This window comes from Neovison vison, chromosome 3, assembly GCF_020171115.1.
Source record: "Neovison vison isolate M4711 chromosome 3, ASM_NN_V1, whole genome shotgun sequence".
Taxonomy (NCBI): Eukaryota; Metazoa; Chordata; class Mammalia; order Carnivora; family Mustelidae; genus Neogale; species Neogale vison.
Genome location: NC_058093.1, coordinates 74,494,299 through 74,518,199, shown reverse-complemented (window position 1 = coordinate 74,518,199; position 23,901 = coordinate 74,494,299). Strand labels below are relative to the sequence as shown.

The window sequence follows — 23,901 nt, the reverse complement described above, 5'->3', positions numbered from 1 at the left end:
TCAGTCCGAGAAAGCACAGCTTAGTCTTAATTGGCCTTTAATAATTATGAATTTAAACTTTAACAGCTTGGTCACATATTACATATCAGTCATATATTACAGCAATAAGCACCAATGATAGATTAACAATATGTTAAAAGGATAATCCGTTAACGTTATCCTTACAAACATAAACCACCACAAAATTCAGCTTAGTTTTTCCTTTTTTAACATAGTCAAGGTACATTGTAAATGAGTTATTTACCAAGAATCACTGTGTTCTGAGACAAATTCTTGGTAACAGAATAGTCTGGAGCAGCCTCAGAGGAATTTAAATGATAAAACAATGTGTAAATCCATAAGCTATTTCTGTGGATGGGTTGGAATCTGAAATACTTTAAAAGAAGAGCCTGAATTCACAGTCCAAAATTTATTTGAAAACATCATTACAAAAACAAATTTTTTTTCCCATTCAAGCATCATGTTGAATAAGTAACTGTGATGCAGGACATCTTAATTACCTTCTCCTATCTGTTTGTATTCCCTAATTGTGTTTTCGACCTTTCTCAATTATTTAGGTTGTTATATTAAATATAGCCATGCCTTAATTAAGAAAAATCTTCATATGAAACTTTATTCTTGACCTCTTCCTTCACACCAGAATAATAAATAATTTCACTGGTAATAGCTTTCACATTATATTTCATCTAAATGAACTCTTAGGTAGTGCAAAACCGATCTCAATGACAGGGCACAACATCTTGCAGACTTTTCTATGGGCAAACTAGAAGCAGCCCTTGTCATCTTAGCATTACTACTGTGAAGACGGCCCTGTCTGTAGGCTGATTTATAATTGTGCAAGCCACAATTATGGGATGTAATGGCAGCCCACACCAACGAGGTGTATTCCTTTGGACAATTCATTATTCTACAGACTGGCTCTTCAAACCACCTAACGTTGCATTTACAACAAGAATTCCTCACCCAAATATTAACAGTGATGGTAGCATTTATCTTGATATTCTAAGATCACGAGATTGCAGCTTTCTGTATCCAGTAATTTTTTCCTTCCTTTCATGATTTAGCTTTTCCAAGTTCTAGCATATATATAAACTCAGTAGCAGAATGGAAGAAAATATTTATCTATGTAAATATATATACAGAAGTATAAACAGAAATTCACCTAGGCATTTCAACATAGAAGGCCACTTAATAATTATATAAGGATAAATAGGAAAGCCTAAAATTCCCTTAAAAGATTCCAAACAACTGGTTAAAATCATTTTCAAAGCATCTGTGCCCTCTCTCTCTCTCTCTCTCTCTCTCTATATATATATATATATATATATGCTTAGAAAACAACTTGGAAAGAAATGTTTCAAATTATTTACCTAAGTGAATTAAATGTACCTATTGTATGTATTGAATTGCTGTTTCATATAGTCTTAAACTGTGCTTTTTTTTTTTCCTAAAAAAATTAGGTGGTCCCACGTTCAGAAGGAAAAGTTCATACACTTACTCTGAGGGACGTAAAGTTAGAAGATGCTGGAGAAGTCCAACTAAGAGCAAAAGATTTCAAAACTCATGCCAACCTTTTCGTGAAAGGTAATTACAAGGCTTATTTTTAAAAACGTGTAATGCAGAGGTTCATAAATAACATCAACTCTCAATTATGAGGAGTACCATAGATCATTAAAATCCACCAAGTATTCGAATTTTACTTTTTTGGCCTAACAAAATAGTTCACAGACTATTAAAAAAAAAAGTCAAAACGAAGTAGAATATATTTTACTTTCTCTTCCTGTCCCCTCTGTTTATGTTGCTTTCAATAAATGGCTGGAGGAAGAATTATTATCAAACTGGGTATCTACTGCGTTATTAACTGAGGCTCGGCTACTATGTCCTTGATGTTTTGTATGGTTTAAAACACCTTTCCTCTGTATGTACCAATAATGATGAAATATCATTATTAGAGGAAAGCATCCAAATGGAATCAAGACTTACAAAAGCAATTTAAAAACAGAAAAAGCCCTGGCAGTTTCAGAAGAAAGTTAAGGAGGTGCTCAGACTCTCGGAGAAGGAAAGGAAAACTACCTTGCCTAATTAGTGTGATTCTTTCAGAACCCCCCGTTGAGTTCACTAAGCCTCTTGAGGACCAGACAGTCGAAGAAGAAGCCACCGCCATCCTTGAGTGTGAAGTATCCAGAGAAAATGCTAAGGTGAAATGGTTCAAAAATGGGACAGAAATTCTCAAAAGCAAGAAGTATGAAATTGTGGCTGATGGCAGGGTCAGAAAACTTATTATACACGGCTGTACCCCAGAGGATATTAAAACATACACTTGTGACGCTAAGGATTTTAAGACTTCCTGTAACCTGAATGTCGTGCGTAAGTATTCTTCTCACATGGGACTTTTCATTTGCAACTCTTTGATAACAGCAACAACAACAACAAACCCTGCCACCGTTTGCATGCCTTTCTTGGCCTAACTGCTTTCTTGGCAACTTACAGTATCAATACTGACACAACCTGATCCTTTATGTGTTTAAAAAAAAAGAAAAGAAAAGAAAAGAAGGAAAAGGAAAGAAAAGCTGTTCCACTACATCTGGTCTGATAAGGACACATTGATCCCTTTCACTGTGCTTCTGATCAGTGAGCAGAGGTGCTCTTTGTTTACAGCGGTAAAGCTACCGTAGGAATATCCTGAGACAGATAAGGACAAATTGAATGAGAGAGACAAAAAAGGAATTATGATTTTTAAAAAAAGGAAAAAAAAAAAGAGGAAAGAAAGAAAGGAAAGCAATTTCCACTTGGAAAGAAATGAATTCTCAGGTGTCAGGAACAGCTAGAAAATGAGCATGAAATTTCAGTTTGAATAGGATCACACTCCAGTCCGCTGTAGTATGATAAAGCCCGCTTACACAAGGCTATCTCTGAAAATAAGAAGGGAAAATAAGGTGGAGCGAAGCCTGGATTCCTGGATCCTGTGAATGAAGAGAATGCTAATGGTTTTTAGCATTACCGTTTCATTTGGTGAAAAATACATCTTGTTTCTAAGTGTCACGTGCTAGCTCTTTTCTTCCTTCATTCATTTGTCCAGTGATAGCATTTTCCAGTGTGTATTTTTGTGCAATAGCTGCTGTTTGGTTTAGCTGCTTCCCATCTGTCAACAGCTACAAAATAGTGGCTTTGATTGTGCTCCCATGTGTCTTGTACTGTTTTATTCTTTCTTCTTTGTGGGCACTCTGCTTTTAGCAAATGAGAGAGTAGCTTCTTGGGTCTCCTTCTTCCCTTTGTCATCTCCTTTGCTGCCACGCCAGGAAAGCTCAGCCACCACGAGCATATCTTCGATTCCACTGGCCAGCATTTGTGTCCCAGAGTTTCACTGATCAAGAACAATCATCCTGGGAAGGACTCACAAGGAGCCCTAAAAGGAGGAGGGACAAGGGGGCAGCCTTCTGATCCTACCCATCGGCTGACTTAATTCTGGAAATGAAATGAGATATATATAAAAAACAACAACAAATCACCCACCCATACAAAACACATTGCTTTGTTGCACTAATAGATGTCTGACTTATGTGTGACATCTTTGAAGCTGATTAAAAAAAAAGAAAGAAAAAAGCTAAACATGTGTGATTTCAATTGCCTCTCAGCCGTAGACAAGACTGGTTATAGCACTTCAAGCTGCATTATCACTGAATTCTGCTAATTTCTCCAAGATTATTATGTAGCTTGCCTTAAATAAAATAATGTTTCTTTGCTACTGGTGTTTCCTGTGACAATATCAGGAAATGGTCTGATTTCTGGAGCAGTATCAAAGAGAACTTTCCTTCTCTGGAGGAGTATTAAAGAGAATTTTCCTTCTGGCCATCATTCAAAAGAACCTTGTTGGTCATTGATAGGTTGTAGATACAGATATGTAATCTATTGGACATACAGTATGCCACATAGTTTTATGAAACCTACAGAGATGTGTTTAAAAAAAAAAGCATCATATGTGAATGGCAGCTCTAAGTGCTTTCAAAGTCTGTTGTAGCCTGTTAAGATGGAAAGTCCCTGCAAAGGGCCAGAGTAAATTGTTACTCTGTACAAAGAGTACTCTGACAGCAAATGTCAGAGTAAATTTCTAGAAACCTCATTTTGAATTCTGATGACCTTCTCTTACAGCTCCTCATGTGGAATTCTTAAGACCACTCACCGATCTTCAAGTTAAAGAAAAAGAAATGGCTCGGTTCGAGTGTGAAATTTCCCGAGAAAATGCTAAGGTCTGTGACTGTATGATTGCTGTCTTGTGTTGTCAGATACCTCTGTTCACTTTTGGCCCAGACAAAACAGGAAAAAAAAAAGAGAAAGTGAATCAGATCTGAGTATCACTTTGCTTCAGATTAAAGATTATTACTTTGGTGTGAAATGCATACTTGATCCCATTATTCTCCTGGTAGTATTATTCATTAACTATCACTTGAAAACCAATGGACTTACAATCAAGAGATTCAGATATTATTGGTTTGGGCCATATGAAATTGCTGTGTTCTTAGGCTGAGAACAAATATCTGTAATTTCATGTGTTTCATTAACTACCATTGGCAAATCAGCTGTCTCAGTTTACACATCCAGAAGCAAAGGACTTAGTCTACATGATGCCTAAAGCCCTCTATGGCTCTCATATATGATCCCATTATCTTTAACAACTGGTAGCAGCATCTCAGCAGCTCACTTAACAATAACGGAAGGAGTTTGTTCTTGCCCTTTTGGGTCTAGGTTATATTTGTATTTACCACTCTGATTCTGCTTCACACCATAGTCCTGTTGGTTGTGCCTGCCTCTCTGTCTGCCTGTGCTCGCTCTCTCTCCCTCTCTCTCTGACAAATAAATAAACAAAATCTTTAAAAAAAAAAAAACAAAAAAACTCAGAATCCTAATTCCTCTTAAGGACACATAGGTGAAGGAACAATAAGAAAACTGAGAAAAGTGTCTATGTATCGCAAATATAGGTTCAGTGGTTTAAAGATGGTGCTGAAATCAAAAAGGGCAAAAAGTATGACATCATATCTAAGGGAGCTGTGCGCATTCTTGTCATCAACAAATGTCTACTGGATGATGAAGCAGAGTATTCCTGTGAAGTAAGGACAGCAAGAACTTCTGGCATGCTGACTGTACTGGGTAAGGGTGAAGTCTTTCTTTGCAGAAGTATATGTTTTGGGGAAAAAAATAATTTTCAGTTGAACTCAATGTTGTTGTTGTTGTTGTTGTTGTTGTTGTTGTTATTCTTGCAGAAGAAGAAGCTGTCTTTACAAAAAATCTTGGCAACATTGAAGTTAATGAAGGAGACACTATCAAACTGGTTTGCGAAGTCTCCAAGCCTGGAGCAGAAGTGGTTTGGTACAAAGGGGATGAGGAGATCATTGAAACAGGAAGATACGAAATCCTTACCGAAGGACGAAAGAGAATCCTAATCATTCAGAATGCTCACCTTGAGGATGCCGGCAGCTACAACTGCCGACTCCCAAGTTCTCGAACTGATGGCAAAGTCAAAGTCCATGGTAGGAAAATTATAATAAATCATATTTTAAGAATTCATACTTGATGTATATAAGGAACAGAAGCTGAAGTTTTTAATACCTTGCAACTTCTTCTTTCCAGAACTCGCTGCTGAATTTCTCTCAAAGCCTCAGAACCTTGAAATACTTGAAGGAGAAAAGGCTGAATTTGTCTGCACTATATCGAAGGAAAGCTTTGAAGTCCAGTGGAAGAGGGATGATAAGACACTTGAATCAGGAGACAAATATGACATTATTGCTGATGGCAAAAAGAGGATCCTGGTTGTGAAAGATGCCACATTACAAGATATGGGCACTTACGTAGTCATGGTTGGAGCCGCGAGAGCAGCAGCTCACTTGACAGTAATTGGTAAGTTGGTTTTAGCTTCTTGGGTTTGCTTCCAGTTGCCTCTATGTCAGTCCTTCTTCATACTCTAAGAATTGTCGGTTGCTTTCAGAAAAACTCAGGATCATAGTTCCTCTAAAGGACACTCGTGTAAAGGAACAACAAGAAGTCGTCTTCAACTGTGAAGTCAATACAGAAGGTGCCAAAGCCAAATGGTTCAGAAATGAAGAGGCCATATTTGATAGTTCAAAATACATCATTCTCCAAAAAGACCTGGTCTACACCCTCAGAATTAGAGATGCACGATTAGATGATCAAGCCAATTACAGTGTGTCTCTGACCAATCACAGAGGTGAAAATGTTAAGAGTGCTGCTAATCTGATAGTAGAAGGTAAGTCACTTATGTAGTATCAACAACAGTTTTTAAATCAGTATCTACTCTGAACACAGTTAAAGTCAACATTCTTCTCCTTTACAACAGAGGAAGACCTGAAGATTATTGAGCCTCTTAAAGATATTGAAACAATGGAGAAGAAAACTGTCACATTCTGGTGCAAGGTGAATCGCCTCAATGTAACCCTGAAGTGGACCAGAAATGGAGAAGAGGTGCCTTTAGACAACCGTGTTTCATACAGAATTGATAAATACAAGCACTCTCTAATCATTAAAGACTGTGGCTTCCCAGATGAGGGTGAATACGTGGTCACGGCTGGACAAGATAAATCTGTTGCTGAGCTTCTGATCATAGAAGCCCCGACGGAATTTGTAGAGCCCTTAGAAGACCAGACAGTCACTGAGTTTGATGATGCGGTCTTCTCCTGCCAGCTCTCCAGAGAGAAGGCAAATGTGAAATGGTACAGAAATGGGAGAGAAATCAAAGAAGGCAAAAAGTAAGTGAGAGCCTCTTAAGTTCTATTTCTGGAACTATCTGTACATGTGTGACAACTCAGTGATCATTAGGCTGAGCAATAAGCAATAATTCAATCTCTTCTCTCAGATACAAATTTGAAAAAGATGGAAGGATACATAGACTCATTATAAAAGACTGCAGGCTGGATGATGAATGTGAATATGCTTGTGGAGTAGAAGACAGAAAATCTCGAGCCAGACTTTTTGTGGAAGGTACGTACTGAGTGCAAGGACAATTTTAATATTAGTACCAGCCTTTAAAGGTCATTGACTCAAATGCGAACGTTAGTATTCATTTTATATTTTCTTTTCAGAAATCCCTGTTGAGATCATCAGGCCTCCCCAAGATATTCTGGAAGCCCCTGGTGCTGATGTTGTCTTTTTGGCTGAGCTCAACAAAGATAAGGTGGAAGTACAGTGGCTAAGAAATAACATGGTCATTGTTCAGGGTGACAAACACCAGATGATGAGTGAAGGAAAGGTACACAGGCTACAGATTTGTAATATTCAACCTCGTGACCAGGGTGAATACAGATTTATTGCCAAAGACAAAGAAGCCAGAGCTAAGCTAGAACTGGCAGGTAAATCCCTTTCTTTTGTGTTCAGTTATCCTTACAATATCACAGATACTCTGTAAGTTTCAGATTTCACAATTAATTAGATAATTCTTGTGAAACCTTTTATTTCTGCTAGGCTCTACCCACGTCTAACGATTCTAATGTCTCTTACCACAAAGTGTCCTGAATAAGAGGTCATTGATAGCTGCTTCTTTATGTGTTAGAACCTTGAACAGGTGCTGGCACATGGTAGCTGTTCATTATTTCCTAGAAGTAACATATTGCCCTGAAAGTCATCCCCAAAAACCTGGACACAGAGAAATCTCTGGTCTCTTCTATTTTCCAAACCCCTCTGGACCATCTTAGGTCTGTTCTCATCCTGACTCAAGCTCCCAAGACATCCTTATGGGTTGTCATTCCGAAAAAGCCAGTTTCCCTTGTACATAAAATTCTGTCTGGTTTATCTTGAACGAAGACATGCCTACTTTATAAAAACAAACAAATATGTTTTGTTCTATATTTAGCTCTCCATTATTATTTTTGGCAAAGAAGGGAGATTTTACAGGTTTATATCAGCCTTAATCCTCTGTTCTCAAGTCTGACAATTTGCAAAGATGCCCTCTCTGCTCTAAAGTTATTGTGATATACTTCCAAGGTTATGTAACCAATATTTGCTAACAAATATATAGCAAAGAAGCTGTGGTGTAGCTAGACTGTAATGCATAACTCAGAAGGATTCACATGTTCTTTTTCTCACCAGCTGCACCTAAAATCAAGACAGGTGACCAAGATCTTGTGGTTGACGTTGGCCAGCCTCTGACAATGGTGGTGCCCTATGATGCCTACCCTAAAGCAGAAGCTGAGTGGTTTAAAGAAAATGAACCTCTGTCTTCAAAAACTGTTGATACTACAGCTGAACAAACTTCTTTCAGAATTTTAGAAGCTAAGAAAGGAGACAAAGGAAGGTATAAAATTGTGCTTCAGAATAAACATGGAAAAGCAGAAGGATTCATCAATTTAAAAGTTATCGGTAAGCCCTTGTATCACTTGGACTTGATCGGCAAAGCACAACCAAAAGCAAGGTAACACACTAAAAAAATTTTCATACGTGTATTTCAGATGTTCCAGGGCCAGTACGTAACTTGGAAGTGACGGAAACATTTGATGGTGAAGTAAGCCTCAGCTGGGAAGAGCCATTAACTGATGGTGGAAGCAAAATCATTGGTTATGTTGTTGAAAGACGGGACATCAAAAGGAAGACGTGGGTTCTGGCCACGGATCGTGCGGACAGTTGTGAGTTTACTGTCACTGGACTACAAAAAGGTGGAGTTGAGTACCTGTTCCGTGTCAGTGCAAGGAACAGAGTTGGCACTGGTGAACCAGTAGAAACTGACAATCCTGTGGAAGCAAGGAGTAAATATGGTAAGAAGTTTTTAAGTAAATTGCGAACGAGCTTATCTTTGCTTTTATCCCTGATTTAACCCAAAGCCATGTTTTCTTCTTAGATGTTCCCGGCCCTCCTTTGAACGTAGCCATCACTGATATAAATAGATTTGGGGTCTCACTGACATGGGAGCCACCAGAGTATGATGGAGGAGCTGTGATCACAAACTATGTTATTGAATTAAGAGATAAGACTTCTATCAGATGGGACACTGCTATGACAGTGAGAGCTGAAGACCTGTCTGCAACTGTCACCGATGTGGTGGAAGGACAGGAGTACAGTTTCCGGGTCAGAGCTCAAAATCGAATTGGAGTTGGGAAACCAAGTGCAGCCACACCCTTTGTCAAAGTTGCTGATCCAATTGGTAAGCCCATCAAAAAAAGGAAACAATTACTCCATGAAATCTAGAAATTAGGCCTATTAATTAAAATAAAGTTAATGAGAAGGTAGGACATCAGAAAGACGTGAACAAAATCACAGAAATCTAGACTGTGCCTACTTAGTTCCGTAAATTGAATAACCCTGATAATAGGGATAATGGGGATAATAGAAATGATCATACATTATCTTAATAAATTGTCACTGAATTAAATGGTGGGCTCCAACTCTTTCTTCCATTCCAGAGAGACCAAGTCCTCCTGTGAACCTAAATTCCTCAGATCAGACTCAGTCGTCAGTTCAACTTACATGGGAGCCTCCTCTGAAAGATGGAGGAAGCCCAATATTGGGTTATATAATTGAGCGATGTGAAGAAGGAAAAGATAATTGGATTCGTTGCAATAAGAGACTTGTCCCTGAACTGACTTACAAGGTAGGGAATTTGCATCTGTAAAAACATTTGGTGTATGATCATGGACTTAAATGCACATGTTTTTACAACTGCTGATTCATTACTTTAGGTTACTGGATTACAAAAAGGAGATAAATATTTATATCGAGTGTCTGCAGAAAATGAAGCTGGTGTTTCAGATCCATCTGAAATTCTTGGTCCTCTTACTGCTGATGATGCATTTGGTAAGTGGATATTCTGTTTTTAGATTTGGGAATAGCATGTAGCTACTTCAGGGTACCAGGGCCTTAAATATAGTACTAGAAACTCATTAATTTTTCTTCTTGGTAGTTGAACCAACAATGGACTTAAGTGCATTCAAAGATGGTCTGGAAGTTATTGTCCCGCATCCTATCACGATCCTGGTTCCAAGTACAGGCTATCCAAGGCCAAGTGCAACCTGGTCTTTTGGAGATAAAGTACTAGAAGCAGGGGACCGTGTGAAAATTAAAACCTTATCTGCCTATGCTGAACTTGTCATTTCTCCAAGTGAACGTCCAGACAAGGGCATTTATACACTGAAATTAGAAAATCGTGTGAAAGCAATTTCTGGGGAAATTGATGTCAATGTAATCGGTAAGTACCTAAACTTTTGTTATATAAGGTGACTTGACAGTATTAACAAATACTGGTTCAAGCTATTACCTATATTGATTTCTGACTACATTTTCTCAGCTCGCCCAAGTGCTCCCAAAGAGCTGAAATTTAGTGACATAACCAGAGACTCGGTACATTTGACTTGGGAACCACCAGATGATGATGGAGGAAGTCCACTAACAGGATATGTTGTTGAAAAGCGAGAAGTCAGCCGGAAAACATGGACTAAAGTGAGTTTTGAGCAGCAATGAGCCATCTCCAGAAAAAAGAGTTGGGGAAAGCCCAGCATGCTGGGATGCCATGCAACGTTTATATGGTTTCCCTTTGCCTTGCTAAAAAAGAACCACAAACTTAATGAGGTAGTTCAACCAAGGTTTGGTATAATTGCCTTATTTTATGCCTTACCAAATTTTCTACTAAGTTCATGAAAAAATGAAACTTAACCTTTTCATTTCGTACCTAATAAGTACCCAATATGGCCTATTAAGCTATAAGCCATTCTAAGGACACTAAGGACTCCCTGGTGGTTAGACTTCTCATGCTACTAGATTATCCTAATTGGCCCAATCTACCCTTTTTTTTCCTCCTCAGTTTGTTACTATTATTTACTCAATACTCAGTATTGTTTTTTTACCTTGATTTAAAACCATATTTCTAGGGGCACCTAAGTGGCTCAGTCAGTTAAGCATCTGTCTTCAGCTCAGGTCGTGATCCCAGGGCACTGGGATCAAGCCCAGCATTGTTGGGGAGGGGGGTGGAAGGGGGTCCCCTGCTCAGCAGGGAGTCTGCTTTTCCCTTTCCCTCTGCCTCTGCCCCTGCTCATTCTCTCACAAGCACTCTCTAATTAAAAAATTAAAAAAAAAAATCTTTAAAATCATGTTTCCAGTAACCAAGCTAGTGGAAAGAATCAATACATTTTTGCCATCAATATCTTTTTGCCACCTTTTTTTTAATTTATTTTTTATTTACTTTCAGCATAACAGTATTCATTATTTTTGCACCACACCCAGTGCTCCATGCAATCCGTGCCCTCCATAATACCCACGACCTGGTACCCCAACCCCCCACCACCCCGCCACTTCAAACCCCTCAGATTGTTTTTCAGACAATCTGAGGGGGTTTTGCCACCTTTTTTAAATTACTTTTTCAGTGTTCCAAAATTCATTGTTTATGCCCCACACCCAGTGCTCCGTGCAATATGTGCCCTCCATACACTAGGAAAGTTTCACCTTAATATCTTAGGTTTAAAATGTTATGTGTCTTCTCTGCAGCTTTTTACTTAGTATGAAATAATCCTTACCATTCAAAAACAATTTCTATTTGTATCCCTGTTCATGATAAAAAGCTTTTGACTCAGGCAAAGGGTTTTTGGGAGACAAGTAACTGTATTTCTTCGTCCCAGGTTACAGACTCCGTGACTGACCTAGAATTCACAGTTCCAGATCTTGTTCAAGGAAAAGAGTATTTATTTAAAGTTTGTGCTCGTAACAAATGTGGCCCTGGAGAACCTGCATATGTTGATGAACCTGTAAATATGTCAGTTCCTGCAAGTGAGTACATTCTTGGCAATGTATTATCTAGCCTCTTATTACCATTTTTGCTTTTAGACCTGGATTCAAAGTTATGGGGAGCGGGGAACGGCATGGGTTGGTAACATGAAGATTTCATAGATGACCTAGCTAAGACTGACTCTAATTAAAATGTTTATAGCGGTACCTGACCCACCAGAGAATGTTAAATGGAGAGACCGAACAGCGAACAGCATCTTCCTAACATGGGATCCACCTAAACATGATGGTGGCTCACGCATCACAGGCTACATAGTTGAAAAATGTCCACGTGGCTCAGATCGATGGGTTGCCTGTGGAGAACCAGTTGCAGAAACAAAGTAGGTTTTCATAATTATTTTTATTTTTATGTTTTATATATTTATTTTATATTTAATATCTATATATGTTTTTAACTATAATTACGGCACACGAGTAAATATTTCATCTTACTCACTAAAATGAGTGCTTTTCTTTTAGAAAATCTGTTACTTTTTTTCACTGAGAATTCCCCTGGTGTGCCTGTCCAATTTTAAAAAGTGCTGCTGAACTTATCCCTTCTCCAAGGTTTTCATTACTTGCAATACTGAAGCAACCTAGAATTAACTTAAGGAGTAGTATTCTGTCAAGAGTAGGTATACATTTTAGAAAGATTATGAATACTACAGATTATGTGCATTATCATAAAATATCCTGTTTTGTTTTCTGATAGAATGGAAGTGACTGGTCTTGAAGAAGGCAAATGGTATGCGTACCGTGTGAAGGCCTTGAACCGGCAAGGTCCTAGCAAACCAAGCAAACCCACAGATGAAATCCAGGCGGTGGATACACAGGGTATGTATGTTGGGGTTTGTGTTATTAACCAGGCCTCTGCCTTTAATTGTTTGATCTTGCTAACATTGTAAAAAATCTATTCCCATTTTAGAGGCTCCAGAAATTTTCCTTGATGTGAAGCTGCTTGCTGGTCTCACCGTAAAAGCAGGAACGAAGATCGAACTTCCTGCCACTGTAACTGGAAAACCGGAACCTCAAATAACTTGGACAAAGGCCGATATGCTTCTGAAGCAGGACAAAAGAATCAGCATTGAAAACGTTCCTAAGAAATCCACAGTGACTATCTTGGATAGTAAGAGAAGTGACACCGGCACGTACATCATCGAGGCTGTGAATGTCTGTGGTCGGGCCACTGCGGTGGTCGAAGTGAACGTCTTGGGTGAGTGAGGCTGTCATTTCGAAAATGGGCAAAATCATTGCAGTTACTCCTTAAAAACAAACGGATTTTTTATAAAAATGCTTTTTTTCCTGAGTGTGTAATCTCCTCCACAGACAAACCTGGACCACCAGCTGCTTTTGACATCACAGATGTGACCAACGAATCATGTCTTCTAACATGGAACCCACCACGTGATGATGGTGGATCTAAAATCACAAACTATGTTGTGGAGAGAAGAGCAACTGACAGCGAAGTGTGGCACAAGCTTTCATCAACTGTCAAGGATACAAACTATAAGGCAACCAAATTAACACCTAACAAAGAATACATCTTCAGAGTTGCTGCAGAAAACATGTACGGTGTTGGTGAACCAGTTCAGGCCTCTCCAATAATAGCTAAATTTCAGTTTGGTAAGTTTCTCATTAATCTGTTGGCCAAAATTGTTAAAAAAAAGAAAGATTCTTGTGTCAAACTTAGATTTAGGTGTCATTTTTATATATAGGACATGTAATACTTATATCTTTGTTCTGCCTATAGATCCACCTGGACCTCCAACTCGCCTTGAACCTTCTGATATCACTAAAGATGCAGTTACTCTCACGTGGTGTGAGCCAGACGATGATGGTGGCAGCCCAATCACTGGATACTGGGTTGAAAGATTAGATCCTGATTCCGATAAATGGGTCAGATGCAATAAGATGCCAGTAAAGGACACAACATTTAGGTATGTCCAGTATCTCCATCAAGATGTTAAGATAGCAGTATATACAATTTTTCATTCTTTAGCATTCCTTTTGATTATACCTTCTTACACATTACCATAAAATTTTAAATTATTTTAAATTTTAAATTATTTATTTTTTATATTTAATTTTATTTAATTTTTACATTTATATTACCACATAATTTCAAAAATGATGTAAATTCCATTCCAGGACACATTTCTTCATTTCTTTACTGCCTTTCTGTAAGTTGCAAAGTGGTCTTCTAGTATATTATGAGAAGGAGCACTATTACAGATGCTATAATTATACTGGTACATTTGACCAAATATGAGTTTATAATGAAGTATTTTCAGTTAAATTTCAATATCAGTCATTTACAATTTAAATAAATTAGCCCCGTCAGAGTAAAATACACAGAGGCTTCTGCTGATCATGGTATCCAATTCATCCTTTGTCCCTAATTCAGAGTGAAAGGTCTCACGAATAAGAAAAAATACAGATTCCGTGTTTTGGCTGAGAATCTTGCTGGACCTGGAAAACCAAGTAGATCAACGGAACCAATCTTAATAAAGGATCCAATAGGTATTATTTACATATCCTTCTGTGGTTATTCTGAAGCTCCTATTAATTTCTTTTTTGACAAACCTAAATAATGGTTTCCTTTCATTGGTTTGCAGATCCTCCATGGCCTCCTGGAAAACCAACTGTGAAAGATGTAGGCAAAACATCATTGATGTTGAACTGGACAAAGCCAGAACATGATGGAGGGGCAAAGATTGAGTCTTATGTCATTGAAATGCTAAAGACCGGAACAGATGACTGGGTCCGAGTGGCTGAAGGTGTTCCCACCACTCAGCATTTGCTCACCGGTCTCATGGAAGGACAGGAATACTCATTCCGAGTTAGAGCTGTGAACAAGGCCGGGGAAAGTGAGCCCAGTGAACCCAGTGACCCTGTGCTTTGCAGGGAAAAACTATGTAAGTCACTCTTGATGTTTAAGGTATATAAATTCTTCTAAAGTATATCTGAGAACTACAGTATGAGAAAAATGAAAAACTTGTTACTAGATTATTTCATCCTTGCTATGTGATTTCCGAGTGACTATGAGAGAATTCATTGAAGACTGAATATTGGACAATTCAAAAATTGAATTCTCTTTTTTTCTTCAGATCCTCCATCACCACCTCGCTGGCTTGAAGTTATTAATATCACAAAAAATACAGCAGACCTTAAGTGGACAGTTCCTGAGAAAGATGGAGGGTCCCCCATCACCAACTACATTGTGGAAAAGAGAGACGTGAGGCGAAAAGGCTGGCAAACGGTGGACACTACTGTCAAGGACACGAAGTGCACAGTAACCCCACTGACAGAGGGCTCTTTATACGTGTTCCGAGTTGCTGCAGAAAATGCCATAGGACAAAGTGACTACTGTGAAATTGAGGACTCTGTCCTGGCCAAAGACACCTTTAGTATGTTATCTAGCTTCATCTTTGGGATACCATTTGTAGTAAATTACCACTTTTCCCTCTGGTTTTTCTAACCACTGAATATTTTGCTTCTAGCCACCCCTGGTCCACCATACGCTCTGGCAGTGGTTGATGTAACCAAGCGACATGTTGACTTGAAGTGGGAACCACCGAAAAATGATGGTGGACGACCAATACAGAGGTAGAATTTTAATTAATTCACAAAGAAAATCTGTACTCAGCTGAACATTCTTAACTTTGCTTTCCCTATTAATGCTAATAAAATGCTTTATTTCAATAGATATATCATTGAGAAGAAAGAAAAGTTAGGCACCCGTTGGGTGAAAGCTGGAAAGACCTCAGGACCTGACTGTAACTTCAGAGTAACTGATGTCATTGAAGGAACAGAGGTCCAGTTTCAGGTTCGGGCAGAAAATGAAGCTGGAGTTGGTCATCCAAGTGAACCCACAGAAATCCTGGCAATTGAAGACCCAACAAGTAAGTAGTATCAGTTATGTGAAGGATATTGTCTACAGCTCGATGATGAGATCACGGATGTGAATCGTTCACTCTTTTTTCAGGTCCTCCTTCACCTCCTCTTGACTTGCATGTGACTGATGCTGGGCGAAAGCACATTGCTATCGCCTGGAAGCCTCCAGAGAAAAATGGTGGAAGTCCTATTATAGGATACCATGTTGAAATGTGCCCAGTAGGCACTGAGAAATGGATGCGAGTTAATTCCCGCCCAATAAAAGACTTGAAGTTCAAAGTTGAAGAAGGTGTTGTTCCTGACAAGGAGTACGTTCTGAGAGTGAGAGCTGTCAATGCTGTTGGTGTCAGTGAGCCATCTGAGATCTCTGAAAACGTGGTTGCCAAAGACCCAGACTGTAAGAACACAGTTTCTTTTATAATTAATAAAACAGGCTTTGCTTACACATTGCACTTTGATGTACCTTTTTTCCCTCTTTTCAATATCTCACAGGCAAGCCAACAATTGATATGGAGACACATGACATTGTTGTCATTGAAGGTGAAAAGTTACGCATTCCTGTTCCCTTCCGAGCTGTCCCAGTTCCAACTGTTAGTTGGCATAAAGATGGTAAAGAAGTCAAAGCGAGTGACAGATTAACAATGAAGAATGATCACATCTCTGCACACCTTGAAGTTCCCAAGAGTGTCCATGCAGATGCTGGAGTTTATACCATTACGCTGGAGAACAAGCTTGGCTCAGCAACTGGCTCAATCAATGTCAAAGTCATAGGTAATCATTCTTTGATGAAATATGAGATATTCTTCTTCACATGTTAGGAAAATTAATTAACTTCGCAGTGTTAGTATAAAGGGTTTCATGAGTTAGCTATTTATAAACTAAGTGTCCTTCCAGATTATTTCTTCCCATATGAGAAGCAAAGCAATTATAGATGTGAAATTTCCAGTTAAAAATCTGATTAAACTAATTTACTTCTGTTGTAATTACTGGCATGTGAAGTACTAAATAAAAGAGTACACCCCCAAAAAGTTTTAATTGCCAATACTCATTTATAATTGTATCTATATTTTTCCATAGTGTTTTCACCAGGATCAGTAACATTTTCCATCCTGTCCCATGCAGATGGTATTTAGAAATTTATGTGTGGAGAAATTTGTGTGTGGAGAGTCTTTGTTAGCCCTTCTGAGTCTTTGTTTGGAATAAAGACTCAGGAGGGCTACTGACATTTAGTAATTGGGGGCCAAGGATACTAAATGGCCTGCAGTGTATGGGGGAATACTCCAGCACATCAAAGGTTATCCCACCCAAAATGTGACTAGTCCCATTTAGAAAAAAGTGTACTATAACATGCTGACTATTCGTCTTACAATAATAAGTGTCATTTTATTTCTAACAGGCCTACCTGGACCATGCAAAGATATTAAAGCAAGTGACGTAACCAAGAGTTCTTGTAAATTAACCTGGGAACCTCCAGAATATGATGGTGGAAGCCCAATTCTCCATTATGTCCTGGAACGCAGAGAGGCTGGGAGGAGGACATATATACCAGTCATGTCTGGTGAGAACAAACTGTCTTGGACTGTAAAAGATCTGATACCAAATGGTGAATACTTCTTCCGTGTTAAAGCTGTCAACAAGATTGGTGGAGGCGAATATATTGAACTGAAAAACCCAGTCATTGCTCAAGATCCAAAGCGTAAGTTTGGGCACGGTTAGAATACAGCTAGGAATTAATATGCAATTTTTTAATTTAAAAAAGTGGGTTTATATTATACATGTACATATTAACAGGTTTTTTCTTATTCTTCAGAGCCTCCTGATCCACCTGTGGATGTTGAGGTTCATAATCCTACAGCTAAGGCAATGACCATTACGTGGAAGCCACCTTTGTACGATGGAGGAAGCAAAATCATGGGTTACATCATAGAAAAGATTGCTAAGGGTGAAGACAAATGGAAGAGATGCAATGAACACCTGGTACCAGTCCTGACCTACACAGCAAAAGGACTTGAAGAGGGAAAGGAATACCAATTCCGAGTGCGAGCAGAAAATGCTGCTGGCATTAGTGAACCTTCTCGGGCCACTCCTCCAACGAAAGCTGTAGATCCTATTGGTAAGTTTCATTTAATGGGGTGGCCACTGTCCCATTGACTAGTAAAAAAGAATAATGTCTTGTCAGATGTTTTGATCAGAACTGAAAGCAATTGCTGTCTTTAATCCTTACAGATGCCCCGAAGGTCATTTTGAGAACCAGCCTTGAGGTGAAACGAGGTGATGAAATAGCCCTCGATGCAACCATCTCTGGGTCTCCTTACCCAGCTATTACATGGCTAAAGGATGAAAAAGTCATTACACCAGAAGAAATAAAGAAGCGAGCAGCACCCACAATTAGGAAGAAGAAGGGTGAAGTTCAAGAAGAAGAACCATTTGTCCTGCCTCTGACAGAACGTTTGAGTATCGACAACAGTAAAAAAGGAGAGTCTCAGCTGCGTGTCCGAGATTCTCTCCGACCTGACCACGGCGTGTATATGATCAAAGCTGAAAATGACCATGGCACTGCCAAAGCTCCCTGTACTGTCTGTGTGCTAGGTGAGTAGGCAAAACAACACTTCTCAATGAAAGGAAGTCTAGGGAAGAGTTTTAGTAAGACATAAAAAGGGGGTTTGGGCCAGGGGATAGGGGTATCAAAGAAGTAGGAAATAGCTTCAGCAAGCTATCCTCTGACCCATTTTTCCGCCTGGCTATGTAAACGAAATCACCCAAGCTTGTTGTTTATTAGCTACTGTGGTATGAAGACTGATGTAGAAAAACACAGAAGTTTGTGTTAAAGGGGCATGCTGACATGGACGTTTTTCATAACCACCACTTCTACACAAATTTTTAATCATTGTTGTCCTTTGAAACATTAGATACACCAGGACCACCAATCAACTTTGTATTTGAAGATATTAGAAAGAATTCTGTCCTCTGCAAATGGGAACCACCCCTTGATGATGGTGGCAGTGAAATTATAAACTACACTTTGGAAAAGAAAGACAAGACAAAACCTGACTCAGAGTGGATTACTGTCACTGCAACACTTAGACACTGCAAATATTCAGTGACAAAACTAATTGAAGGAAAAGAGTACCTCTTTCGTGTAAGAGCTGAAAACAGGTTTGGGCCTGGACCACCATGTGTTTCCAAACCACTTACAGCCAAAGATCCATTTGGTAAGGTTCTTTTAACATCTACATTTTGCCTTTTTATCATATGCATGGGTATATACATTACCATAGCTTTTAAACTTGAATTTTTATGATACTAGGGAATTAATTCAAATATGCAATTTTTTTTTTTATCAGAACCGCCCGATGCACCCGACAAGCCCATTGTAGAAGATGTTACCAAAAACAGTATGCTCGTGAAATGGAATGAACCAAAAGATAATGGAAGTCCCATCTTGGGTTATTGGCTTGAAAAACGAGAGGTTAATAGTACACACTGGTCTCGTGTCAACAGAAGCCTTCTGAATTCTTTGAAAACCAATGTAGAAGGCCTATTAGAAGGACTCACCTATGTCTTCAGAGTATGTGCCGAAAATGCAGCTGGCCCCGGAAAGTTCAGTCCCCCTTCAGATCCCAAAACAGCACATGATCCAATCTGTAAGTAATTTCTCGTGAAGAGAGTGGGGTACAACATGGTGACTATAATTAAGTCTCTTAATTAAGTACTATATTATATATTTGAAAGTGAAGAGAGTAGATCTTGCATGTTAACACTAAAAAAAAAGAAAAATGATAATTGTGTAAGGGGATGAAGGTGTAAACCAACACTGTGGTAATCATCTTGCAACATACGTATCAGATTATCATGTTGTATACCTTAAACTTAGCAAAAAAGTGGGGGATGCCTGGGTGGCTCAGTTGGTTAAGCAACTGCCTTCAGCTCAGGTCATGATCCCAGGGTCCTGGAATTGCCTCTCCCTCTCCCTGCTACTCCACCTGTTGTGCTCGCTCTCTGTCAAATAAATAAAATTAAAATTTTAAAAAATTAAAGAAACTTACCCCCCCCAAAAAACAAGTAAAATATTAACAATGACTACAGACACATGCTAAGGTCACAAAGTAAAATTTTAAACATCTATAAATATAACTTAAAAGTTTCACAAAGCAGTACTTACCCATACTACCTGCAATGCATTCTGGAAAAAAGTGGATAGAGTAAGTTATTGTGCATTTTAAAAGCTTCAGTGAGTTCTGATTTGTGTAACTGCATTCATTTCCAGCTCCACCTGGGCCACCTGTCCCAAAAGTCACTGACACAAGCTCTACAACTATTGATCTAGAATGGGAACCCCCAGCTTTCAATGGTGGGGGGGAAATTATTGGCTACTTTGTCGATAAGCAGCTGGTTGGCACAAATGAATGGTCACGCTGTACAGAGAAGATGATCAAGAACCGTCAGTACACCGTCAAAGAAATCCGAGAGGGTGCCGATTATAAACTTCGAGTGAGTGCTGTCAACGCTGCAGGTGAAGGACCGCCAGGAGAGACAGGACCTGTTACTGTGGCTGAACCACAAGGTAACCTAAGAGTTCCCTAGATAAGATTATGGATATTTTCCTAGTAGGAGACTTTTCCCCCATCTTTCTTGGGCTAATGTATTACTGTTCTCTTTAAAACAGAGCCTCCAACTGTGGAACTAGATGTTTCTGTCAAAGCTGGGATACAAATAATGGCTGGGAAGACACTCAGAATTCCAGCTGTGGTGACTGGGCGTCCGGTGCCTACCAGAGTATGGACCATAGAAGAAGGGGAGCTGGATAAAGACCGCGTTGTAATAGAGAACGTTGGAACCAAATCTGAGCTAATTATCAAGAATGCATTGAGAAAAGACCATGGCAGATATGTGATTACAGCTACTAATAGCTGTGGTTCCAAATTTGCAGCAGCCAGGGTAGAAGTTTTTGGTAAGGAATGTTACGTGGATTTTCAGAGGGTTTTCCCAAGTAACACAATTTATCGCATTGATTTTTTATGTTTGCCTGTTTGTTAATTTTATTTTACAGATGTTCCTGGACCAGTTCTTGACTTAAAACCTGTTGTTACAAATAGAAAGATGTGTTTACTTAACTGGTCTGATCCAGCAGATGATGGAGGAAGTGAAATCACAGGATTCATTATTGAAAGAAAAGATGCTAAGATGCATACCTGGAGACAACCAATTGAGACTGAGAGATCTAAATGTGACATCACAGGTCTCATTGAGGGCCAAGAATATATGTTCCGTGTGATTGCCAAGAACAAGTTTGGCTGCGGCCCTCCTGTTGAAATAGGACCAATTCTTGCAGTGGATCCACTGGGTAAAGGAGGTTTTCGTTGTGTTTTCTTTGTGTTTGCTTCTAGTTATGTCATTTAGCTATTGAGCCTTATGGCTTTGAACTCCCCAACAGCCCCATGATCTATACCTAGAGAGTGATAAGAAAGGAAAATCAAGTAATTACTAGCAACTTTAAGAATACCGTTTTTGCTATGATTTCAATGTCATTTTTGGATCACTGTAATTTTTGCACAATCCATGCACAGTTTTGTGTACTGAAAAATCTGAATCTAGTGAAGCTTAGCAATAACCTAAAAATAGTTAGAAATACTACATCTCTGCAATAGGATGCCCCGGAGTAATTCATTTAATACTTCCGTAGTTAAAGGGAATTCACTATTTTTAAAAGAGTACGGGATAGACAACAGCCTTAGAATAAATGCCTTAGTCTTCCTTTAGTCCTCAGGTAGTCTCCACACTGGAAGGATATGGAGACCCAGAATCAGAAAAAGCCACCAGAGAATAGAAATCTAACCAAAGGAAATCTCCTTAAACAATATGAACAAATGTGAAATCCTAAAATCGCACACACTTGGAAATGCATCCTGACATCCCAACCAAGAAAGCAAAATTTGTGAGGATGACCCATTCCCCAAGAAACAGAGGCTTTATTCCTCCTCCACCATCACCTCCCTACCAACCAAAAAAGGAAAATTACAACCTCACTGTGACAGTTCATTTCAGATACATCCACTGTATGTCAAGTTTTAGCAGAGGTATCAGAACAGAGCTGAGCTTCCACCACAAAACTCAGCTTCTGATTGTAGTAACAGTCAACAAAAGGGATCAGGTCTAGTTTTAGCATTCACACTTATTCTTTGTTGTGTCCTTTGGGTGCAAAACTACAGCAGCATTACATAAATTCTCTTTCCATACCATTTTAAACCCACACTTAGAGGCAACTTGGTTCAAAGTTCAGTAGACATATCTACTGTCTATTAATAAAGAAAACACTTTGATCTCAGCTGGTCATCCAAAGCAATACTTCACAGACCTTCTCTTTTACTTCATTAGGATTAGAAGCTTTCCCAGTGACAGAGCTATAAAAGATCTAAAATGGTAAAAATAACAAAGGCGTACATATCTTTTATTTCTAATCAGGAATTTTGACTGTAAACCTCACTAAGAGAAAGTCTGCCTGTTATGAATACCTATCATTCTGGTAACTGATGTGTTTTCAGAAGGATTTTAAAGATGGATGTTAAGGTTATGCCAGACAGAAACCTATTTTTTACATAATTAATTTGAAGTGAAGTATTGTCTCTTACATGAATATTTATTTGATGCTTGTCATTTCAACTTGCCCCTGGTTAAAGGTCCTCCAGCGGCTCCTGAGAGGCTCACATACACAGAAAGGACGAAGTCCACTATCACCCTTGACTGGAAGGAGCCCCGCAGCGATGGTGGCAGCCCCATCCAGGGCTATATCATTGAAAAACGGCGTCACGACAAACCCAACTTTGAAAGAGTTAACAAGCGACTCTGCCCAACCACATCTTTTCCTGTTGAAGATCTTGATGAACACCAAATGTATGAATTCCGCGTCAGAGCTGTCAACGCAATTGGGGAAAGTGAACCATCCCTGCCTCTTAATGTGGTCATACAAGATGATGAAGGTGTGGAATCTGAGCCTGATTTTAGTGCACTTTCTGGTGCTGCCTTCATCTCCTAGAGCAAACATTTTTATGACTTTTCTTTTCTTTCCCTTCTCTTCGCAGTGCCTCCCACCATTAAGTTGCGCCTGTCTGTTCGAGGAGACACTATCAAAGTTAAGGCAGGAGAGCCTGTTAACATCCCCGCAGATGTGACAGGCCTTCCGATGCCTAAGATTGAATGGTCCAAAAATGAAACTGTGATCGAAAAACCCACTGATACACTTAAGATAACCAAGGAAGAAGTATCCCGAAGTGAGGCAAAGACCGAGGTTATCATTCCCAAAGCAGTCCGGGAAGACAAAGGCACTTACACCATTACTGCTTCCAATCGCCTGGGCTCCGTGTTCCGAAATGTTCATGTGGAAGTATATGGTAAGGGACCTGCTTTCTTAACTCAAAATGAAGTCCAGTGTCTGTTTAAGAATTGTCTTCTCATTCTCCTCTCTTGGTTCCTTTCCAGATCGTCCATCACCACCAAGAAATCTTGCTGTTACTGACATTAAAGCTGAATCCTGCTACTTGACATGGGATGCCCCTCTAGACAATGGTGGCAGTGAAATCACCCATTATATCATAGACAAACGTGATGCAAGCAGGAAGAAGAGTGAATGGGAAGAAGTCACCAACACTGCTGTGGAGAGGAAATATGGGGTAAACTGTTCTAAATGTTTTTTTATATACAGTAAAAGGACATGACACTGAATTAACACCATTCTGGCATAATCTTGGAATTTAATGATTAAACTCAAAACTGCACATAAAAAGATTTATCACAGTTTTTAGCACCCTGCACATAAGGCCACTTAAAAGTACTATTTGGGGGTACCGGGGTGGCTCAGTTGGTTAAGTGACTGCCTTTGGCTCAGGTCATGACCCTGGAGTCCTGAGATGGAGTCCCACATCAGGCTCCCTGCTCAGCAGGGAGTCTGCTTCTCCCTTTGACCTCTCTCCTCTCATGCTCTCTCTTTCTCATTTTCTCTCTCTCTCCCCCAAATAAATAAATAAAATCTTTAAAAAAAAATGTACTATTTGGTAGGGTTCCTGGGTGGCTCAGTGGGTTAAGCCTCTGCCTTCGGCTCAGGTCGTGATCTCAGGGTCCTGGGATCGAGCCCTGCATCTGGCTTTCTGCTCAGCAGGGTGCCTGCTTCCCACCCCCCTCTCCCTCTGCCTGCCTTTCTGCCTACTTGTGATCTCTCTCTCTGTTAAATAAATAAATAAAATCTTTAAAAAATACTATTTG

The 23,901-nt window shown here is 39.3% G+C and overlaps 1 protein-coding gene across 5 annotated transcripts in view; it reads left to right on the top strand.

Moving 5' to 3' along the window:
- The window catches only part of TTN (titin), a 274,456-nt gene that overhangs the window by 172,967 nt on the left and 77,588 nt on the right, over window positions 1-23,901 (top strand). For all 5 annotated transcript variants that reach the window (XM_044242432.1, XM_044242430.1, XM_044242431.1 and 2 more), the window contains 41 exons: window positions 1,461-1,584; window positions 2,101-2,367; window positions 4,150-4,247; window positions 4,977-5,145; window positions 5,259-5,525; window positions 5,626-5,892; window positions 5,981-6,259; window positions 6,350-6,758; window positions 6,866-6,990; window positions 7,092-7,358; window positions 8,095-8,364; window positions 8,454-8,756; window positions 8,840-9,142; window positions 9,402-9,589; window positions 9,678-9,792; window positions 9,899-10,183; window positions 10,283-10,434; window positions 11,607-11,754; window positions 11,915-12,092; window positions 12,464-12,585; window positions 12,677-12,964; window positions 13,078-13,374; window positions 13,502-13,688; window positions 14,156-14,271; window positions 14,367-14,666; window positions 14,859-15,158; window positions 15,252-15,357; window positions 15,457-15,653; window positions 15,737-16,042; window positions 16,138-16,416; window positions 17,042-17,341; window positions 17,456-17,758; window positions 17,872-18,234; window positions 18,555-18,857; window positions 18,990-19,289; window positions 19,913-20,209; window positions 20,312-20,596; window positions 20,696-20,989; window positions 22,323-22,622; window positions 22,725-23,033; window positions 23,122-23,312. In XM_044242432.1, coding sequence (XP_044098367.1) covers window positions 1,461-1,584; window positions 2,101-2,367; window positions 4,150-4,247; window positions 4,977-5,145; window positions 5,259-5,525; window positions 5,626-5,892; window positions 5,981-6,259; window positions 6,350-6,758; window positions 6,866-6,990; window positions 7,092-7,358; window positions 8,095-8,364; window positions 8,454-8,756; window positions 8,840-9,142; window positions 9,402-9,589; window positions 9,678-9,792; window positions 9,899-10,183; window positions 10,283-10,434; window positions 11,607-11,754; window positions 11,915-12,092; window positions 12,464-12,585; window positions 12,677-12,964; window positions 13,078-13,374; window positions 13,502-13,688; window positions 14,156-14,271; window positions 14,367-14,666; window positions 14,859-15,158; window positions 15,252-15,357; window positions 15,457-15,653; window positions 15,737-16,042; window positions 16,138-16,416; window positions 17,042-17,341; window positions 17,456-17,758; window positions 17,872-18,234; window positions 18,555-18,857; window positions 18,990-19,289; window positions 19,913-20,209; window positions 20,312-20,596; window positions 20,696-20,989; window positions 22,323-22,622; window positions 22,725-23,033; window positions 23,122-23,312 — 9,957 coding nt within the window. The remainder of the gene's footprint in view (window positions 1-1,460; window positions 1,585-2,100; window positions 2,368-4,149; window positions 4,248-4,976; window positions 5,146-5,258; window positions 5,526-5,625; window positions 5,893-5,980; window positions 6,260-6,349; window positions 6,759-6,865; window positions 6,991-7,091; window positions 7,359-8,094; window positions 8,365-8,453; window positions 8,757-8,839; window positions 9,143-9,401; window positions 9,590-9,677; window positions 9,793-9,898; window positions 10,184-10,282; window positions 10,435-11,606; window positions 11,755-11,914; window positions 12,093-12,463; window positions 12,586-12,676; window positions 12,965-13,077; window positions 13,375-13,501; window positions 13,689-14,155; window positions 14,272-14,366; window positions 14,667-14,858; window positions 15,159-15,251; window positions 15,358-15,456; window positions 15,654-15,736; window positions 16,043-16,137; window positions 16,417-17,041; window positions 17,342-17,455; window positions 17,759-17,871; window positions 18,235-18,554; window positions 18,858-18,989; window positions 19,290-19,912; window positions 20,210-20,311; window positions 20,597-20,695; window positions 20,990-22,322; window positions 22,623-22,724; window positions 23,034-23,121; window positions 23,313-23,901) is intronic.